This window comes from Emys orbicularis, chromosome 13 (assembly GCF_028017835.1).
Source record: "Emys orbicularis isolate rEmyOrb1 chromosome 13, rEmyOrb1.hap1, whole genome shotgun sequence".
NCBI classification, from domain to species: Eukaryota; Metazoa; Chordata; order Testudines; family Emydidae; genus Emys; species Emys orbicularis.
Genome location: NC_088695.1, coordinates 48,513,383 through 48,533,990, shown reverse-complemented (window position 1 = coordinate 48,533,990; position 20,608 = coordinate 48,513,383). Strand labels below are relative to the sequence as shown.

The following is a 20,608-nucleotide window of genomic DNA, read 5'->3' as shown; positions in this document are numbered from 1 at the left end:
CCTCTCCTCTCTACAGCCCCCCAGGGACACCCCATCCCCTGTCCCCATCCCTCCTCTGCCCCTCTTCTCTCTACAGCCCCCCAGGGACACCCCATCCCCCTGCCCCCATCCTTCTCCCTATAGCCCCCCATACACATCTCATCCCCTGCCCCATCCCTCCTCTGTCCCCTCCTCTCTATAGCCCCCCCTGCACACCCCATCCCCCTGCTCCCATCCCTCCTCTGCCCCCCTCCTCTCTACAGCCCCCCAGGGACACCCCATCCCCCTGCCCCCATCCCTCCTCTGCCCCTCTTCTCTCTACAGTTCCCTGCCCCTCCCATTCTCTCCAGAGCCCTCCCGCGCTCTCCCCGCCCCGCCCCCGGCAGCCCCGCCCCCCGCCTTTCGCTTTTAGCCGGGCCGGGCCCTGCGCGGCCGCCGTACCGGGGCGAGGCGGGCCGGGGGGCGGCGGGGCCATGGGGAACCTGTTCGGCCGCAAGCGGCGGAGCCGCGTCACGGAGCAGGACAAGGCCGTGCTGGTGAGGGGGGGTCCGGGGGGAGCCCGTCAGAGCCCGGGCGCGAGGCCCCGGTCCCGGCCTGGGCAGGTCCCTGCGCGGGGCCCCCCCCGCCTCTGCCAGCGGCGCCGCCTGGGCCCGGGACGGGCCGGCCGGGCCCCGCCGGGGGGGCTGCACCTGGGGGCGGCTACTGCGCGTTGTCCGGGTTTAAATACAGCCGGCGGCAGCTTGTCTCCCCGCCGGGCCCCGACGCTGCAATCGCCGGTCTGTGCCTGGACCCCCGGGACCCCCCCCAAATACACCCCCGGGAGCCCCCCGAATACACATCCCCGAATACACCCCTGGGACCCCCCCGAGTGCACCCCCGGGACCCCCCAAGTAACCCCCCCAATACACCAGTGGGGCGCCAGGCTGGGACCCCCAATACACCCCCAGGCCCACCCCATTCACCTCCCTATATACACCCCTGGGGCCACAGTGGGGCGCTAGGCTGGGCCCTCCCAGTGCTCCCTCCTAAATAACCCCCTGGGGGCTGCAGTGGGGTTCCAGGCTGGGCCCCCCCAAATACACCCCCCCAATACACCCCTGGGACCGCAGCAGGGCACCAGCCCCCCCCCCCAAATACACCCTCGGGGCAGAAGCGGGGCATCAGGCCCCCACAGGGGCACCCCTGGGGACTGCAGTGGGGCACCAAGCCGGGCACCCCCACAGAGTTAATTGCACAATCAGGGTCTTAGCATTGAAGTAGGATCACCAAAGTTACCTATGATTCTCCATCTTGATCCACACATCATTATGCTCGGATCAAGATGGTGCATTGTATGCTGGGTCCTGGGACCTTCAGGGACTATTAAATGTATGTTAAGAGGGACATGTATATAGCTGCTCTTTTCTGTTTTTCCTACCACGTGTACAGGATGTACAGGAAACTCTTCCGGCTCACACTGAGGACACCTGTGTGTGTCTGACTGTCCTGGAACATCCCGACAGCACTTACTTTTGTAACATTCCGGAAGAACATGTGGCCCCAGGGGTGTATATAGGGAGGTGAATGGGGTGGGCCTGGGGGTGTATTGGGGGGTCCCGGCCTGGCGCCCCGCTGGCTGCCAAGGGGGTAAAAAAACCCACAAAGCTCTATAGGTGTTTCTGTCTTGGGAGCGTGAAGTCACAAAGCAAGGAGGAGACAACAGTTTGAGGGTTAACTTTTGGCATTTAACCACTTTAGCTGCCTGCTGTGCTGTTGTCTTCTAGGAACTAGCCACTGAAATGATTAGAAAATCAGGACTTCTCTGGACAGATGGAATGGACAGTGGGTGTGCCTGACCTGGACCGTTAAACAGCAGTTGTACAGTTAAGCTTCCAAGGCTCGTCTTTTAACTGAACGCTGTTTTTATTCCTTTTCTCCATTAGCAACTGAAACAGCAGCGGGATAAACTGAAGCAGTATCAGAAACGGATAACTCTGAATCTGGAAAGAGAGAGATCTGTAGCCCGGCAGCTGCTGAGAGATGGCAAGAAAGAGTAAGTGAGGCACTGCAGCTTCTGGTCAGTGTCAGAATGTGACGGCCGGAGATGGCAGAGAAGACCGTGTCCTTGCGATACAAAAGGATCTTTGTTGTTTCAAACATCTGGAGTAAAGTTACCAGGAAATGTTATTGAAACATAGAATAGAAATGAGTTCATGGGATACGTACGTAGGGCTTCTTTCTGTAGACGAAGTGAGGTTAAAAAGGATTCAGAGTGAGCCTGTGTGCTGAGCTTGGAAGGCCTTTGCCTGAGTCTCCAAGAGGGTTTGCAAAAATAGACTGTGGTCATCCTCTTCAATCTGCTAATGCTATAATTTGATTTGTGTGGGCACTTCTTGGGTGCACCAGTCCCTGCTAGGACCTGTAGTTCCCATGGGCTAAAGTAGTGATTTCCTTTTTCTACAAATTACACGGGTTCTGCAGGCTCCAGACATGTTAACACAGTCCAGGGTTTGGCAAAATTAGGCATCCCTGGCCAGAAATACCTCTTTTCACTGAGCTTTACTTCTGGCTTGCTCTGCAGAGGAAAATTCTTAACCAAAACATGGGCTGGAATAGATTTCACGGCAATCTCTTTGTCCTTTAAGAAACAAAGGTTGTGGTTTTTTATATTTTACTGACAAGATTACAAAATTAATTCTTTGGCTTAAATCCTTCAAAACAATTTATGCAAAAAATCGATTTGGGAAGCATGGCTCAGCTTGTGTTTAATTATAAAGCCATGACACTTATCCGAATTCATCTGCCTGTGGAGAGAATTCCAGGCAGGCTTTGGAGAGCAGAATCTGTACTCTGGACAGAAGGAATTGGTGGCTTTGGTCCCAACTAGAACTTCCTAACTTCCATATCCATATCATCAACAGTGCCAAGTCACTGCAGAGGGCTGACTATGACCCGATTTCAAGTGATGTTGTTGCCTTAAATTTGCCCTTTAGATTTAAATGTTATAAAGACAGTCTTTTATAGACGCTCACATCAGTAGAAATATGAACACATTTTAAAAAAATCCAATGGAAATGATATTTTGAGTGTCTAGCTCAATGTGGCCTTGACCTGAGTTCTCTGGTTGCTACCATAATACAAATAAACAGTCCTCTGCAGTGTTTGAAACCCAGACATTGCACTACTAAGATCCTGAAAGGGAAACTATCTTAATTATTTTCTTTGTCCAAACTGGGAGAGATGCTAAAAATAAACAGAGCACAATCAGTGACTTGTGAGTAGTTTTTGAGAATTCTTTCATTGTTAATAATCAGAAGTATTTTGGATAACTGGTAAAGGAACTGGCATACAGCATGCATATTTTATTTATTGATTTTATATATATATATACTTGTATGTATTGTGATAGCATTCAAAGGCCCCAATCAGGATCAGAGCCCAGTTGTGGGGGGGTTTTTGGTACTCTCCCAAAGAGTGTGCAACCCAATCTAATGTGCTGTTTAGTTAACAATGTCCTTTTGAGTTGTATTTTAGAACAGCAATACACGTGCCTCCTTTCATTGTGCTTTTCTGGTTAGTCGGTTGGCCATTAGGCTCACATCTTAGGATGCTTCCTCCCAGCCCTGAAGTGTTTTAGAATTCCCAGAAATGCTCAGTAAATCTTCATGCTTAATTATAACATAGCTATGCACACAGTACAAGTCTAATTGATCAGTGAACACTCCCTAACAGAGCTGATACTCTCCCTGGTGGCTCTGTCTGGAATTTGTTGGTCCCATCTCATTAGGCCTAATAACAAACCAAAGAGACGTTCTCCAGAGCAAAATACATGTGAAGAGGTCTGCACGGCTTCCAGTGATGACCTGAAATACTGTTTTTTCTGAAAAAATCTGGGGTCATGTGTAAATTCCTGCTAATCTGTTTGGGCCTGGAGTAGGTAAGGAAACCCCCTCAAACAGATTAGCAGGAATTTACACGTGACCCCAGAATTTTTCAGGGGAGGAGTGGGTAGAAAGTATTAGTTATTGATCAGGAGTGAAGGCAACAGCCAGGCCTGCTGGGCCCTCCCCACCCCATGACAACTATGGCTTCTCCACAAGGCTTCTCCTGGGACAGATTGCTTTTCACTTTAAAAAAACATTTTAATGCCAAAGATTTACCAAATCCAAGGCAGGAAACACTGGATAGAAAGTGAATAGCAGGAGCAGATGGTGCCCCAGCTGGCAGACCAGCGACAGCCACGGTGGGAGAAAGGCACAGGGGAAAGGGCTGGGGATCTGAGCAGTGGAAGGACAGAAAAAACAGTATTTCAGGTCATCACTGAGTGCTGCTTCTGAGAGGTGCATGTGAAGACCGCTAAATTCTCTGTTGTCTGGATATGAATTTAATGTGATCCATGTTAATTCTCTGTAAGCTGCACCATGCTCTTCCCCATTAGTGAAAGACGTGGACTTCAGAGCACGCAACAATTTGAATGAATGCCGGAAACTTTACACCATATTTAGTTATGTTTTCTGGCTCTGCAGATGACTAACCACTCATTCCAATTCGCCATTAGGTTTTCTCCCCACTCCAATGCTATGGAATTACCACAGAACTATCTATTGGTCACTGGCTTAATCTTTCCTTTAAAGAAATCTCTTGACTAAATGTTTGACTAATCTGCCCCTTTTTATTACCTCCTTCCGGATGGGAGTTGTTCCGCCGTTGCACTTGACGTGTACATTTTACAAGAACACCTCAGAAAAGCTGTAATGTAGCATTGGTGTGATCTTTTTAGTCTCACTTGTTTGAGATTTCTTTCTGCTCTTTTATTCATTCAGAAAAGCCAAGTCATTGCTAAAGAAGAAGCGCTACCAAGAGCAGCTGCTAGATAAAACAGAAAACCAAATCAGCAACCTGGAACGCATGGTATGCAAGAACCAATGAATCCCAGGGAATGGCTTATTGTGCGCAGCTATTTAGGATGACGGCTCCATTTTGCCTGTGTGTAATTACAGCTAACTGCCCTAACAGTAATGGCACTTAATGCTAGGCTAGTAGTACAAACATTTCATAGAATTGGCTACACCGTGATTATCTCCTAACCTAGTTAGGAACTAAGTCCAGTTTGTAATGTAGACGGGGCCGTAACCCTGTGCCTCATCAGTAAGTAAAGCCTTGGTCTGGTGCAGCAATGGAAGCCTCCCCTCCATTTTAAAGAGACCGTTTCTAGAAGTGGGTGTAGTTCAGCTTCAGGGCCAATTTAGACTTAGGCCTCTGCTAAGATTGTCAACAAGGGAGCCAGCTACTGCCCACTTCAGTGGTGGTGTCGACGCAGCCACGTGAGCTAAGGAATTCATTTCGCACAGGCCCTGGAACAGCAATCGGATGGTTACTGCTTCTCATTATTACTGACTTGGGGTGGATTTGAACCAATAACCGCTAAGTAAAAGGCTCCATATTCCAGCTGCCTGAGCCTTCTGGTCTGTTTCTGTACTGCCCATTGATGGGGGTGTGAGTGCTCTTGACTCAGCTGTGACTCCTGTTCTTACCCTAGGTCCAGGATATTGAATTCACCCAGATTGAAATGAAGGTGATTGAAGGCCTGAAAATTGGCAATGAATGTCTGAATAAAATGCATGAGGTAAGGGTGACCCAGAGAGCTCTGGGTGAGGCAGAGTTATGGGTGTTCACATCTGTTCTGCAGCCCTTATGTGAGGATTTTGGCTTTCTCCTCCTAGGTCATGTCAGTAGAAGAAGTGGAAAGAATAATAGATGAAACCCAAGATGCTGTGGAATATCAAAAGGTACGTATAGCACACTCATGCGGTCCTGAGCAGAGATGACCAATCATGCCATGTTCTTGTGATGTGGACTGTGCTTCTTGCTGCCAGCTAGGCTGAGATCGCCAAAACTCATTTCAGAGGTGACCAAATTAGGGTTTGAATTTAAGCTTCCCGCAGCAAAAAGCCAGAGCAATAACTGTCTGTGTCGTGGGGTCCCCTTATCACATGCACTGTTTTGTGTGTATGTACGGTGCTGTAAGCAGCCGAGCTGTCGTGCTTTGGTGTTCATTGGCACATCCGTCTCTCTCCCGCACAGCAAATCGATGAAATGTTGGCTGGCAGCTTCACCGAAGAAGATGAAGATGCCATTTTAGAAGAATTAAATGCCATTACTCAGGTGAGCCTTAATTTCATGCTCTGGTAATTACTTTTAGTCCACATTTCCAAGTGGTAGTCTTTCATCAGGGAAGGGGTTGTTTCCCCTGTAGAGATGGCAGTTGATTTAATTCTGCTGGATATCCTAATTATAGCTGCATGTGTTTGATCTATGTGTCATCTAAGGAGCCAGCCAGATGCTCTGTACTCGGGAGACACTTAAACCACATTGAATGTTTGTGAGGGTGGTTTTTTATTTACACTGTTATTACAGACCGTAATCCTGGGGATCGGGGCACTGCCTTCACTGGACGGCTGTCCCACTGTACTTGACTAAGACCTTGCCTATTCCAGACGGGCTTCGCTGTCTCACTTTCACCTCTGTTCTCTATCCCTCCACCCTTCATGGAGTCTATGGCTGTTCCAAACTCCAGTTTTGAGGTTGTCTGGCTTTACCACCGGAAACCTTCAGTCCAGTGGGGCTGTGGTGGCGGGAATCTGCAGCCGGCCCTGCCAGGAGGAAACTCATGGCTAATCTGTGTTCATAATAAACATCATTTTACAAAGCCAGGCCATGCCCTGGTCCGCTGGAGAGCACTGAAACTAGCAGCTCTAAGCAGCGGCATCTCCTGCAGTTCTGGGGGAAGATGCCTTTTTGCAGGCAGAAGCACCTGTTCATATAGTTTCCAAACCAGCTCAGTGCAGAAGCCTGAAAGGAGCTCTGTGCCAACCCAGCGGCATGTGGGCTGAGTGAGACGTGACATGTTGAATGTGCTTTCAGGAACAGCTCGAGCTCCCTGAAGTTCCCGCTGAGCCACTCCCGGAAAAGACCCCAGGTAGAGTCTCTTTATTTGATCGTACGACTTCCTGCTTCTCCTGCATCTTCTCAGGGGTCTAACGGCAAGTTGGGCCCCTTGTTTGCGGTGGATGTAGCGTTTCTGAATGTGAGCTGCTGAACGGTGCCTGATGCAGTGTGGGCTTGGGCTGTGCAAGCTTCTTCTGACAATTGCAGCTTACCCTGGACCTTCAGCACCCCCACGGCTCAGCCTCCGTCCAGCCTCTCATGTTGTTCAGCCAGTGCGTCTCGTAATCTGCATAGTGGTCTAGCGCTCCTACCCTCTGGTAAACCAGGCCATCCCAAGTGACATTTCTCACGGGCAGGGAGGCTTCCTGGCACAGCACAATGCAGAACACTTGTTAGCGTGCTAAGCTCACCCCTAGAGAACTTGTTGTGTTTCTCCCCCAGAACGTGGGTCAGGCTTGGGAGTCTATGATACCAGAAACGGTTGGGATCCCTCCCAGCTCGGCTGCTATCACAGTGTGCTGCTGCTAGGGGGGCTCCAGTTCCAATCCAATTGCTGCTCTTTTTAGGGTCATAAACTAGGCCCATCGCTGTCTCATGAGCACCGTGTCTCTCAGAACGCTAGGACCCATGGGGCATGGGTTCTGCAGAGGTGATGCTTCTTGCCTCCAGAAGGGGCCCATGTGCTGGCTCACCCCCGAGCATCCAGTGCAGGAGACTGCGCTGTAGGGGTTGTGCAGATAGCACACAGAGTAGATGATGAGCCAAAAATAGGCCAGAATGCAAGGGCAGGTGAATTGTGACACTCCTGGGCCTTAGCCTGGCTTTGGGGAGGAAGGAGTCTGGCCCCAGAGAAATGGGGCTCTGCCCTTGCCGGAAGAGCTTCAAAGAAACCCTGCCCTGGGGGAGAATGATGAAATGGGGCTGGACTCATGCTGGGTTTGTGGAGCTGAGTCTCCCCTCGCTGTAGGAGAGGAATCCAGCCTCCTGATTGTAGGAGCCAGGAGCAGTAAAAGCCGCAGGACGTCTGGTTTTGGCTATGACAGCTGGACAGTAAACAGGGGTCAGTCAGTCCAGGCTGTCAATCAATAGCAGGCTGGCCACACCCTAATGTGAGCTCTACTTGTAGAGGGCCGGCTCAGTCCCTGTGAGGATGCATGTTGTCGTAACACAGAGATGAGGGAGATCAGAAACTGCTTGCTTTGACCTTAGGTTATATGATGCCGTGCACTGGTCTTTCCTTCTCCGGTTTCTAGACTAGCCAGTACTTGTTAAGATTGTATTTTAACTGCTTGAGCAATATGTGGGGCAGAGGGAGATGCTGGATAAATAGAATTGCTCTTGGTGTATCGTTCAGTCGATTTCCCAGGTGCTGCTGGAGTGCTCCTCCCTTGCAGAGACACGAGAGATGAGTCCTGTTTCTCTCTCTATTTTCTCTTATTCTGAACTTTCTTCCACAGAAGCATCACCTGTCAAGATCAAGGCCAAGCCAGAACTGGTGGCAGCATCTTAATTCCACTCCTGGGGACAACCCCAAAGACTTCCATCATGGACCGTTTGGAATCCCAGCATGCTCTGGGAACAGGAAACACCTCCCTAGCATCCCAGCTGCGCTGGGCGAATGTGCTGGAGTGAGGTTTCCTGCGCAGGGCAGGGAATCTCAGCAGATTATCGCTCTTGTATCAAGATTATTTTCTAGTGCTTTCTTTTTGTAATTTAAATTCTAAACACACTCAGCTGCGCTGTCTCTGGATTAAACAGTGACTTTAAAACTTCCAAAGCCAAATGCTTTCTACAGGCTGCTTTCAATGTGCAGCCACTGCTGCCATTACTGATCTGTTAGAAGCCCATGTGCTGGTCTTGGAACACTGGAGTGTGAAAAATGGTTTTCATAGTCACTATGTTACACGGCACTGCTAGGAACCCATCAGACCTTCCCTTTGGCTGTGATCCTCTGTGTCCCTCTGATCTTCCTCGTCTGGCTGGGGCTCCACTGTCTGGCTTGGCACTGGGATCTGAGCGCTCGCTCTCCGGGCATGGGCAGCATGCAGCCAAGTTGAGCACAAGCATCACTTCTGACCTCCTGCAGGCAGTGACATTGTGGGTAGCGACAGCCTCTCTGCTGAAGGAGAAGCCTGTAGGGATGAGGAGAAAAGTTTTACGACTTCAAATCTCTTGCAGCTCAAGCACCCTTGAGTGAGGTGTAGTGAAGCTGTTATGACGCTGGGCCCGGCACAAAAGTGGGTGTGGTGAGGCTGCTAGCAGAGAACTTCCTCCCGTTGAATCTCATTTTAAAACTTGCTTATCTGGGAGGCCAGCACTCTTCTGGGCTGGGATCTCTGTGCTCTCGACAGGCCAATTGGCCTGATTTACAATAGGCCGCAACAGCACTCGTGAGAGAAAAGTTGCCCTGCAGTGAGATGGAAAAGGCCAAGTCTCCTACCAGGCCACGAGTCAGAATGTGTCTTATTCCGCTCTCGCACTGTTGCCCATTTGCCCGTGGAAACCTATGGTGCTAGGTGTGACCGAGCAGAACGTAAGTTCTAGGAATCTGATGAGCCTCTTAAAACTAGACCAGGGGCTCACTGGCTTAGGATACTGCTCAAAAGCTGTCCCCCGACTGCTCTGCTCCCCACCAGAGGTGGGCTCACCCTTGCAAGATGCAGATGGATTGAAATGGCTTCTGCTTTCAGATTTCCGCACTCCCCATTCTGGGTCACGTGTGTGTGGGGAGGGGGGTGGAACGCGTGAGTGCGTATGAACAGGTGATGGATTCTGTACCTGGGAACAAAGTGTGCGGTTTCTTAAATTATCACCACAAAGCTCCTGTGTACTTTTATGTTCCACGTTTGCAAAAAGAAGTTAAATGTGTGATTCCACTGAGCTGCAGAGGACAGCTCTGCACTTGCCCATGGTGCAGAAGGATACAGGACAGGGTGGCTGAGGAATCAGGCAGAAACCTGAGGCCCAGGCTGCAAAGCCTGAATGGTGCTTACTCTCTGTCCTGAACTGACCTTGTGTTCACAGAAACTGTGCCTGGGCTGGTAGGTTGCATCTGGGTTTCTGTCCTTGGAAACCAGCATGTCTGCAACCTCGCCTTGATGTCTGCAACCTCGCCTTGTCAGCCTGAGCAGGGCCTGCCGCCAACAGTGCTTGGCATAGTGTCCCTTGCTTGAAGCCACCCTTCAATTCACCCTCTCTGCAATGGGGCACTGGGATGTAAGGTAGCCAGAGAGCTCTTTGGGTGCTGCTAGGTGAATGCTTCTGGGGGAATATGCGACTTGGTGCTAGATAATAAATATTCCCAGGGGCTGTGCCGCTTTCCAGTAGTGAAGGGCCAACAGCAAAAGTACTCCTTTAAAATCTTGTTTTCCCTGATTCTGTGTGTGGGGAACTCCAAGGGCTGGGCTCTGAGCTGTCTCACTCCTGCAAGAGATGGGAGAGTCCTCTAGGTGGCAGGCCCCTTGGAACTTGATCTTTTTAGGCTTTTAGCAGTGGATCCCTATTTGTGTTTTCCAGCAAAGCCAAGGCACAAATGGGTGCTGCGAGATCCCTCACCCTCACAGCAGCTCGAGCCCTCCGGGGGACTCTGCTTTTCACGGTGAACGTGGCACTGCTGTTCAGTGTCATTTAACCCAGCTCTTTCTGGAACCAACAGATCAGGGCTAACATGTTCCCCTTTCTGTGTGTGTCATCTTAGTCCTCTTTGGAGCTACCAGGGAACTGGCCCTTAAGCCCGGCTTTGACAGGCAAGAGCTAAAGTGGGTGAGTCAGCTCTTTATTCCCCCCACCCCCATTTATTTTAAAAGTAGACTTTGTTGCCAGTTCAAGCCTTTGAATGTCCTGCAGTATGCATGTTTCCAGGGTTGTTGTCACCGTGTTGGTCCCGGGATATGAGAGAGACAAGGTGGGTGAGGGAATCTTTTATCGGACCAACTTCTGGTGGTGAGAGAGATGGTTTTAAGCCAGACAGTGCTCTTGCTAAGGTCTGGGAGCGGTACTCTGAGGGTCACAGCTAAGTCCAAGGTGGAAGAGATGATTTAGCATAAGCAGTTAACACATGTTGTGAGAGACCATTCAATAGTATTACTGCAAAGGTGTTAACAGGCCAGGTCACTTTGAGTTGTCTCTTACAATATGTTTAGCATAAGCAGTTATCTGTTCCACCTTGTATATAGCCGTGATACTCAGAGTACCTTTCCCAGACCTGAAGAAGAGCTCAGTGTAAGCTTGAAAGCGTCTCTCTCTCACCACCAGATCTGGTCCAATAAAACCGTGGTTCTCTCCTTTCATTTGGGGACCCCTAACATTTTTTTTTAATGGGGTGCAGACCCCCTTGGAAATCTATAGTTGAATTCTGTTCAGTACGTTTTCAGTCTCTTTTGCAGTCCCCTTAGACATTGTCCATGGACCCCCTAGGGGTCCGCAGAGCACAGGTTGAGACCCACTGCACTAAAAGACCCTCACACACCTTGTCTCTGCAATATGCACGTTCTCCACCAGAGGGAGCGCTGTCCTCACAAGCTCAGTGTGTGTGGGTGGGTTTTTCGGAAGAACACATTCTTTATGTATGTAATCTCTCACTAGTGCCCTCTGTGGCTACTCTCATTTCACTCTAGCTGACTCATTCTGGCCAGTAAGAGTAGATGCTGGACTGTGGCGATGGAGAAGAGTGCAAGGCCTTTCCGATGGTGCGCACGCTCCCTCAGGCAGGGCTATCGTTTATCACCGTGTCCGAGGAGAGATGGAAACGCGCTTCTGCTCTGCCTTTGGGCTTTAGTGAATGTCGTGCTAACAAAGGCCGTGCAAGCCAGGCTTAGGGGAATTAGCACTCTTGAAGTGTCAGGTGCACTGAAGTGCCAGGCAGGGACCTAAATGTTCTGCTATCCTCCGTGGTCTTTTGCTCATGACCCTTTTTTGGGTTCATATCCCAGACAGGCAGTTGGGTCAGCACTGAAGGGGTTAATGCAGCATGCTGCATTGGTCAAGACAGTGAAATGACCACTTCCTGCTCTGCCAACCCTTTCCTGTTTTAATCCCTGTATCCAACAGCTCGTGCTGCGTGTCTCCTTGGGAGGAAAAGCCGGAGGGGAGCGTGACCTCTGTGGTGTGTTATAACAATAAAGCATTTCTAATGGTTTCACCCAATTCAGCTTCCGTAATCAGATTGTCATGATAAATGTGTTTTGAGTGACTGAGAGGGGCCTTCCATCTCCCACCCAGCCCTCCTCCCTACAGACGGGGGAGAGCTGGGAAAGGAATGGCCCGAACCTGCACTCCTGTAGCACAGAGCAACCCCAGCTGGGTGGATCTGAGGAGCAGAATTTTGTTAACAAGTTACGGTACTATTGCCAAGACTGCGGTGTGGCTTGGGTGCAAACTGCAGCCAGGTAAAATGGAGAGGGAGAGAGAGAGCTGGGAGCGTGTGGATGTGGTGCACGGTGTATACTAAACCGTAGTTGCTACTGGCAGCTAGAATGAAGGCTGAGAAGGGTAAATCCGGTGTAAACCCGTCGCTTCAGCCGGCTGTGACTGTCTTCACCCCCTGTAGTGGTGGAGGGGAGGCGCTGGGCTGAGAGCTGCTCGAAGTGTAAAACAGCCTCCGGTGTCCCTGGGCGAGTCGGAGTCTGGAGAAGGAGGAGGGGTGCATGCAGGTGCCTGGTCTGCAACCGGGGTGATTCCAGCATGGCAGAATGGGGCTGGGGGTGGAAGTTCCCCCTTCCATGGTTCCAGTTTTGCCATGAGAACGAGCTCTTTGTCAGGGGCCCTCGGTAAGAATGAACAAGGTGAGGAAACGGGGCTGCCAGAAGGCTGAGCTGCGGGTTAGTTCCGACTTTCATTAATAGCAGTGGGGCCTGGCTGGACTGCCGCGTGGTTATCACGTTCCCTGCTCAGCCACTTGCTCAGGAGATTCTCCTGAGCCTTGCTGGGCCTCCCTCGCGGGCGTTCCTGAAACAGCAAAGAAGGCTGTAGCCAGTAGCAGCTCCACCACTTTGAACAGATGTTCGGGGCCTGGTAATGCGGTGTCTTTAAAACCAGGCCCATGCCCGGCAACCCCCGGCCCTTGGAGGGATAGAGAGCAGCACAAGGTGCGGACGGGGGCACCCGCGGACTGGGGTAATGCGATGCAGCATAGCGTATGGGGCTCGATGCGATTCTCCGCCCGGCCGGGGGTGGTTTGGGAGTTACACCTACTCCACTGACTGAACCAAGAGGCTGGTGCTGGGGGATCCCAGCTGCCTCCTCCAGCAGGACCCTGGCCACCCCTTCCACTATGGCCCAGGGCATCGTGTGCAGTTCTCTGCCCAAGAGGATCAAACGCCCAGAGGTCTTGGCTGCTCTTGACCCCCAGCTGAAATGGCTTTTCCTGGGACTATTTGTCCAGCCGTGCAAGGGTGGGGGAGGTGGGGGGTCTGGATTTGGATCCATTCCCGCTGGATTTTACTTGGCCAGATACTTCATTCAAGCATCTTTCCTCCTTGAAGAAATTCATTGAAGAAACAGTGCATGTCACTAATGAAATCCCTCTTACACCAAGCAGCCTCATGCTGCTCCCACTGTCTCTACCACCCACACAAAGCATCCCTAGAGACTTCCCCACTCCCCCTACTCTTCCCCTCCCCTGCACCACAGCCCTGGCAGCTTCACTGCACAGGATGTTTGATGCCGTCTTCCCCGCTCGGGACGCTGCACAGCAGGGTTAGTGCAAAGGTTTGTGACCACCAAAAGAATGTGGTTTTAAAGATGCCCATCACAAGCCAAGGGGACGGTGGGAGTGACTTGCAGCCCCATAACCTGTGATGAGCTCTGTGTAGTTTGAAAGCTTGTCTCTTTCACCAACTGAGGGGGGGATCTAATAACCTATCTTACCTGACCCGTCTTGTCTCCCTTGTAGCCCCTTAACATTTACAGAGACTGGTGATTTGTCATTTCTAGCCGAGCTGTTGATCGTGAGTCTCTGTGGTATTTCTAATGCGCCAATCAGCACAGGATCCAAGCACCACAGCATTTAACGTGACTTGTTTTGAAATGGAAAGATCATCTGACCCCGGGCAGAAGTCAGGGATGGCGCGGGTCTGGTGGGAGACAGTGCCACCTTTCCATCCTGTAGTTGCTGGAGAGACTATCTTTGTTCCGGAGGGGCCTTTGCTGCTGCCCATTCCTTCCTGGCTTCAGACGCCATCTTCACCCCACGGAGCTCGCCCAATGTTGGGCCTCAGGGAGCAGGTGAATTCTGCGGGTACACAGATCTTGTTCCTGGGAATAATGTTTGTGAGGGGGAGAGGGAATTACAGCAGACGTTATGCAAGCAGCATTGCCTTTAAATAGAACGTTATTCAGAGTTGTCCATGAGGTACTGGTGCCTCTGAACAGCCCTTGGCTCTGTAAACTGGGCTTTTTTAAAAAGTCATGATGATCCCCTCCCCTCCCCTCACTCTTCTGGGAGTTGCCCGGAAGCCAGTGCCTTGTGTGGGGGAGACGCTTTCTTCACACATGCTCCCTCGTGGCCTGAACACCCTCTTCTTTTGAAATCACTGCAGCCCTTTTAGTCTATATTTAATTGAGTTGTGTAACTGCTGTGATGACGCCACACCAGGCCCGTTGTCGTTTCTATGCCAACACAGCTGGATTTTGGGGCAGGCTGGAAAGGGGAGAGGGGCTTAGCTCTGACAAAGGCTGAAGAGGTCACAGACCCCCAACTTGTCCAGATGTTTTCGGATGCGCCCACAGTGGAAGTGCTCAGATAAAAATCAGTGACTCCATTGACGTCTCAGGCCTTTAATCTCCCGCTGGATCTAGGTGTGTTTAGCCCTGGGGGTGAAGCATGCAGCTTCCCAGCGTTTGCACCTGGGCAATGGACCAAAGGCAGCAGGTGACCCCTGCCTTCACGGTGCATATGCTGCCAGCTGGTGCCTTAGAGTCACTGGCTCTGTATCTCTCCGTTGGTGGGAGCAGGGGGCTTTCTACACTCCCCTGTGAACACTGAGCCAGGAAATGTACAGCTTATATTTTTGGGGTCCCCCCACTTTCCTTTCTACCATCTTCATAATGATACTGTGCCTTTCAAAATCACTGTCCAAGCATTAATTAGGGTAGGTAACGTAATAAAGATGGGAAAAATCCAGTCAGAGAGAGAGGGAAGTAACTTGTCCGTGATCCTGCAGCCCAGTGAGAGAGAGAACCCAGGAGCTCTGGCTTTGAGGCCCTCTGCTGTAACCACTGGGCTACGCTGAGGACTTGCGAGACCAGCCCCTCGGGCAGAGGCAGGCTCAGCTGGGCTCCCAGCACATTTTGCGGGTTTGCGATAGTGATCGTGATGCAACATTCCCAGTCACAGGAACACGCCGCGCAGCTCAGGAGATCCCCCCTGTGCCCTTCATGTGGATGTGTTGGGGGGGGGGGGGGAGAATCAGAGCCGGCCCCCTGGAGGAAAGGCTGTAGTTGGTCAGATACTCCCCCAGGCCGCAATGGCAGGAGCACGCGGGCTCTGGCACAGGTGGGAAGCAGGGCAGTGCTAACAGCACCAAGCTGGGATGTGTGGGTGGGAGAAGAGGGAGATGCTCCTAAGGGCTATAGCCCCAAACGATCTGCAGGCTGAATACGGCCAGGCAGCGTTTTAGTGGCAGCTCCGAGGCCAAGCTGCAGTGCCCCCTGCTGAGAAACCCACCCTGGGGGGGCGCTTTGTCTTGTTCCCTTAGTCATGTATTTTACGTGGCCTTGTCTCACTGGCTAGCTCGGCTGGTGGGACAGATCCGTGCCATTTCCCATAGCGAGCGTGGCTGGGAGCCAAGCAGCTCTGGGAGCAGGCTGGGGGACTGGGTCTCTGGGACCTTTCCTGACTCTTCGTGCAGTGTGGACGACGCCCGTGATACATGGAGCTTGGCAGGTGGCGGGAGCGGTACCTTGAGTGACAGATCAGAAGTCCCAGAGTCACCAGCCCGCTGCCCTGGGACTTCAGGGGGAAGCGCAGATCAATTTCCTCCCAGATTTCTAACCTGGCTAGCGCCTCGCAAACTTAGCACTGTCTCCATGTGCCTCTGCTCGGCCAATCTCTCCCACCCCACCCCACTTCTAGCCCACTCAGCCAGCACCGAACTGGAGTTGGGGGTTCCCCAAGCTCATGTGCCACCATGGACATGCGTTATGGCTCCTCCAAGTTTTACAGCCATGTCCTGCCCTGCTGCACAGACGGCCTGATCCTGGCTTTCTTTCAGGAAGAGCTCGGGGTTGCCTACAGGTGTCTGTCCTGTGCTGCCGTTCAGCAGACAGGTCCTTTCTGGCCCTCACGGCTGAGGTGAGCCAGGATATGCAGTAGCACGCTGACAACGTCCCAGTTTAGGGCAACCATAGGCCAGGTCTAGGCTAAAAATCGAAGTTGACCCAGCTGTGTCCCTCAGGGTAGTGAAAAATCCCTCCCCCCAGGACGGAGTTACGCCCTGATATAGCCAGTGCTGGGCTGATGTTAGAATTCCAGGGAGGTGGATTAACTACAGCAACGGGAGAGCCCCTCCTGTCCCTGCAGTGTCTACACTGAAGGGCTGCAGCTGTCCTGCCGTTGTTTGAGAGGAGGAAGTAAATGACTCTGCCCTGGGCCGGAAACGCCTGGGAGATGCCGTGAGGATTACCAATGCCTCAGGAAGCGACAGCCCATCTCTGCTTTGCTTAGCTAAGGAGCCAAGTCTGACAGCTTTACGCTTGCTGGGTGTGACCTCTCTGTGTGAGCAGCCCCAATGAAATCAGTGGACGTAACAGCTGAGCAGCGCGTGCAAGGGCGTGCGCTGGGCCCTTAACGAATCCATAACGCACCCATAGTAATCCTGCTGTGGCTCTCGGCGTGTCAGAGATGCTGTCCAAATAGCCCTGTGCACATCTCTGTTTAAAAACGTGATGCACACGTCCCAGCATCCCAATCACACAAACTATTCCTGCTTCCAAAAACTGCCCCTGGGAGCTCCTAGCGGATTGTAATTCAGCATTACTGGCCTAGGATTAGCCTTTCATCTCCATGGGAGCGACACCAAGGCAGCGTCTGGAGCAAGGAGTCTGTTGTGTCTCTCTCCCCCTTGACCTCCCTGGCTCGCTGACAGCGTCACAAGTCGCAGCTGCTGCTCAGTGGGTTACCCCAGAGCCACCATTGGAGCAGAGGGTGAGTTTCGCTCTTGGCTTTCGAGTGTTTATTTGCTTTTCTTCCAAGGGCCCAGTGGGGTCAGTGGAATGTGATACTGACAGAAGATCTGTCTTGGGGTATGTCTACACTACAGGATTAATCCGAATTTATATAATTCGAATTTAGGAAACCGATTTTATAAATTCGAATGTATTCGGCCACACTAGGCACCATTAATTCGGTGGTGTGCGTCCAAGCTACCGTAGTAGCATCGATTTCCAGAGCGTTGCATTGTGGGTAGCCAATAACATTGAATTGCCAATAACTTCGAATTGCGGCCACACTAACCTTAATTCGGATTAACAATACCGATTTTGACGCTACTCCTCTCGTCGAGGAGGAGTACAGAAATCGAATTAAAGGGCTCTTTAATTCGAATTAAATGGCTTCGTTGTGTGGACGGGTCAAGCGTTAATTCGAATTAAAGCAGCTAAATCCGAATTAAAGTCGTAGTGTAGACCAGGCCTTGTTTTCCAGCACATCGCTATCAGCCCAGCTCTCTGTCCCTTTCATGCCTTCCCTGCACCCTCCTACAATGAATTCCTATCCATCCATCTGGCTTCCCTCCCTCTTCCCATGCCCCCAGCCTCAATTACCTTCTCTTTATCCATGGTTGCTTTGGCCTCACTATCCACCTAGTCCTCCCATCCTTCCATCCTTCTGGCCTCTTCCCGACGTTCCCCACCACTGGGCGTTTGGGGGGGGGGGCAAGTTGCTGTTTCACTCGCCCGCCCCCCAGTTTGATGTGCTACCTGACTGCAGGCTTTGTCCCAGAGGAGCTGGAACTGAGCCCTCTCCCTGAGCAAAGCCAACGGCTGAGCTGGCAGTGAAATTAACCTGGAGGACGAGGAAGAGAATCGGGTGTGATTGCAGGGACAACCCAAGGGTCTGAGCAGGAGGGGCTCAGCGAGCCTGTTATTTAAAGCAAGGCTGACAGGAAAGGACCGTCCGCAAGGCATGTTGGTGGCAGGTTCACTGCAGTCTGCAGGTGCCCAGTCCATGGTTCCAAGAAGGCCTCTGAAGACGTTAGCTTGCTGGTCTCTGCCGTATTCTGCTCTGTGCCTGCTCTCATCTTCTAACCATGCTAAAACCCACTCTCTGCAACCCCGGGCCTCACTCTCACAAGACAGCTCTATAGCTACCTGGGACGTCGTTGTAATCAGCTACAGACGTACCTCTTGGTTGAGAGAAAGGAGACGCTTCTTTACTCTAGCAGCATAGGGGTATATGACACATTGGAGCAGGAGAGTGGAGTTTGCCTGTCCCATGCTCTAGCTGTATTACAGGTTGTGTTATATTTAAAAAAATACACATACACATTTCCACTTCAATTGACAAAAACATACAGACCTTTCCAACCCCCTAGAACTAAAACGCCCTCCCGCACTCCCAACCCTGCGCCCCAGGGAAAAGAGAGAAGAACATCCAGTGGGCACTACAGGTTAGCCACGTGTGTGTGCCCGCACGCACCCCCACCCCCAGTGTGTTATAGTCGCACACCCTAGGCAGGGTCAGGGTTGATTTTCAGGAATTACTACTGTTCCTGTTGTCACTGGGGAATATGCATTGGAGGTCAGGGATGGATATTGATACTGGCACAGCATGAGTTTACTGCCCAGCCTCTGCTGGCCCTTTGTATTTCAGAGGAAAAGGCCAGGGTTGAAGAAACCTGCTCATCTTTGCCCCTGCCCCCCTCTTTATTTCATCCACAGGGCTGCAAGCTCTCTCTGCCGCCGGGACTCTCTTCCTACTACCCATTTGTGCAGCAGCTAGTGCCCCGGCGCCCGAATCGTTGAATGGCCATGCTCAGCCCCTCCCCCCCAACACAATAACACACTGGTGTAGGTTAGTAAGTAAAAGTATTCAGCGACACTGCATATGAAAATATCGGGAAACAGGAACTTTCAACACACGTTAGCATCACTGCGTCAGACGCTCCATTGGATGAACTGGGCTGGTCACAGCCAGCATACCTTTGCCCCAGCAGACGCCCTCATTTGATGCAAAATAAAGCAGAGGAAATGCGCGTCGGGGCTGGGAAATGCTGGACATTAGAGATTCAGCATGACTCAAGGTAAATCCTTTTCAAAAAGTTGGTGGCTAATTTAAATGTTTGAAAAACTATTGTAAGGGTGTGATTTTCAGTGGCGCCCAAGTGGCTTTGCAGCACATGGCCATTGAGAAGCCATGGGGTGTCTGCGCCCACACAGGGGTGCATGGGAAAAACCCACCCTAAACACTTTGATTTCAAGGACTTTCAAACAGTGCCCCCTCATACCGTTTTTTCTCCTGCCTCAACTATCTATAGCTGTGTCTCTCTCCAGACGTTTGTGTGTTCATCACCATGGTACCTTCATCTCTATGCGATAGCTGCCAACTGCCAAGAGAGCAGCTTTAGATCTGATTGCTAATGTTTCTGCTTGTATTACTCCTAAGACACTGAAGTAAATTGCTGTTCGTTATTCCCTGGCTGTATTTTGATGAGCCAGGCCCACCTCCGTACAGCGCCAGTCCCTTCCATTGGAGTAACCGATGGGCCCCAATCCTGCCAACGTCTACACAGGCACTTAACTTGACCCATGCAGGACTTGAGCCAGAACTGATTAAAACCAGTGACTTCGGTGGGCTTTGGGGCAGACTCCTGGCCAGTCACGTTGGCTTCAATGGGCTGCCTAGCACGCGTAAGGTGAAGCATGCCCCAAAGGGGCGACAGGCTCTGCCCTTGAGAAGGTTAAGTCGCTCACTCTGCGTGAGAGATTTTGGGTGTTCAACTGGGACCGTTAAAATCAGAGTGGTTAAGGCTTTGTCTACACTACCAACGTATGTCGGTTTAACGGCGTTGCTTCCGCACTCTCGAGCGATGCAGTTAGACACCGCGCTGTGTCGCGGGGAGGGCTGCTCCTGCCTCTCTGGGAGGTGGAGTCCCCACGCGGCCCGCAGAAGCTCCCCCGTGGGCGTAAGTAGCGTCCTCACTAAGCGCAGCTGCACCACTGTAGGTGTAAACCCTCTTGCTTAGCCTGGGCTCCCAGCTTGATGGCTGGGCTGTGATTCAAAGAGGGTTTGCGCTCTGTTGGTGGTTCGGCCATTCCAGCTGCTGAGTTGGAGCTGCGGGTGCCTCTGAAGAATGAACACTTGTGGGTCTTTCCCTCGATAACTGAGGGTTTGGTCTGTGGCCTTGGAGCTGCGGAACGGAACCTGTCTTCATGGTGACTCAGCCTCTGCAGCTTTTCCACCCACGAGGTGGGGCCCTTTGGGTGCTGTGTGTGCCTCGGGCTGTTGATCTGAGCAGGGACGGGGCTGTGACTAGTTGGTGCTCGTTCATCACTTGGGCTGGGATAAGCCCCGGAGCTTGTTATTCCTCTGTTAGGAGGTGGCTGTGGGTTGCTAGCTGCTTAGTGATTCATAGATGTCTAAAGCCAGAAGGGACCACTGTGATCCAGCACAGGCCATGGACCCGCCCCAGTGATTCCTGACTCAAAGCCGTAACTCTTGTTTGAACTAGAGCATAGCTTTTAGACACTGTGTGTGTGTGTGTGT

At 51.7% G+C, this 20,608-nt stretch overlaps 1 protein-coding gene across 2 annotated transcripts; it reads left to right on the top strand.

Moving 5' to 3' along the window:
• Positions 1 to 441: 441 nt before the first annotated feature.
• On the top strand, positions 442 to 8,678 carry CHMP6 (charged multivesicular body protein 6). Of its 2 annotated transcripts, XM_065415805.1 has the most exons (8): positions 442 to 515; positions 1,902 to 2,011; positions 4,782 to 4,869; positions 5,498 to 5,584; positions 5,682 to 5,747; positions 6,043 to 6,123; positions 6,883 to 6,937; positions 8,364 to 8,678. In XM_065415805.1, exons 1-8 carry the CDS (start codon positions 453 to 455, stop codon positions 8,414 to 8,416), a joined length of 603 nt encoding a protein of 200 aa, XP_065271877.1. In that variant the 5' UTR covers positions 442 to 452; the 3' UTR covers positions 8,417 to 8,678. The 2 variants fall into 2 exon arrangements, with proteins under 2 accessions (XP_065271877.1, XP_065271876.1); XM_065415804.1 differs by lacking the exon at positions 8,364 to 8,678 and having other exon boundaries at positions 6,883 to 6,999.
• The last annotated feature ends 11,930 nt before the right edge of the window (positions 8,679 to 20,608 follow it).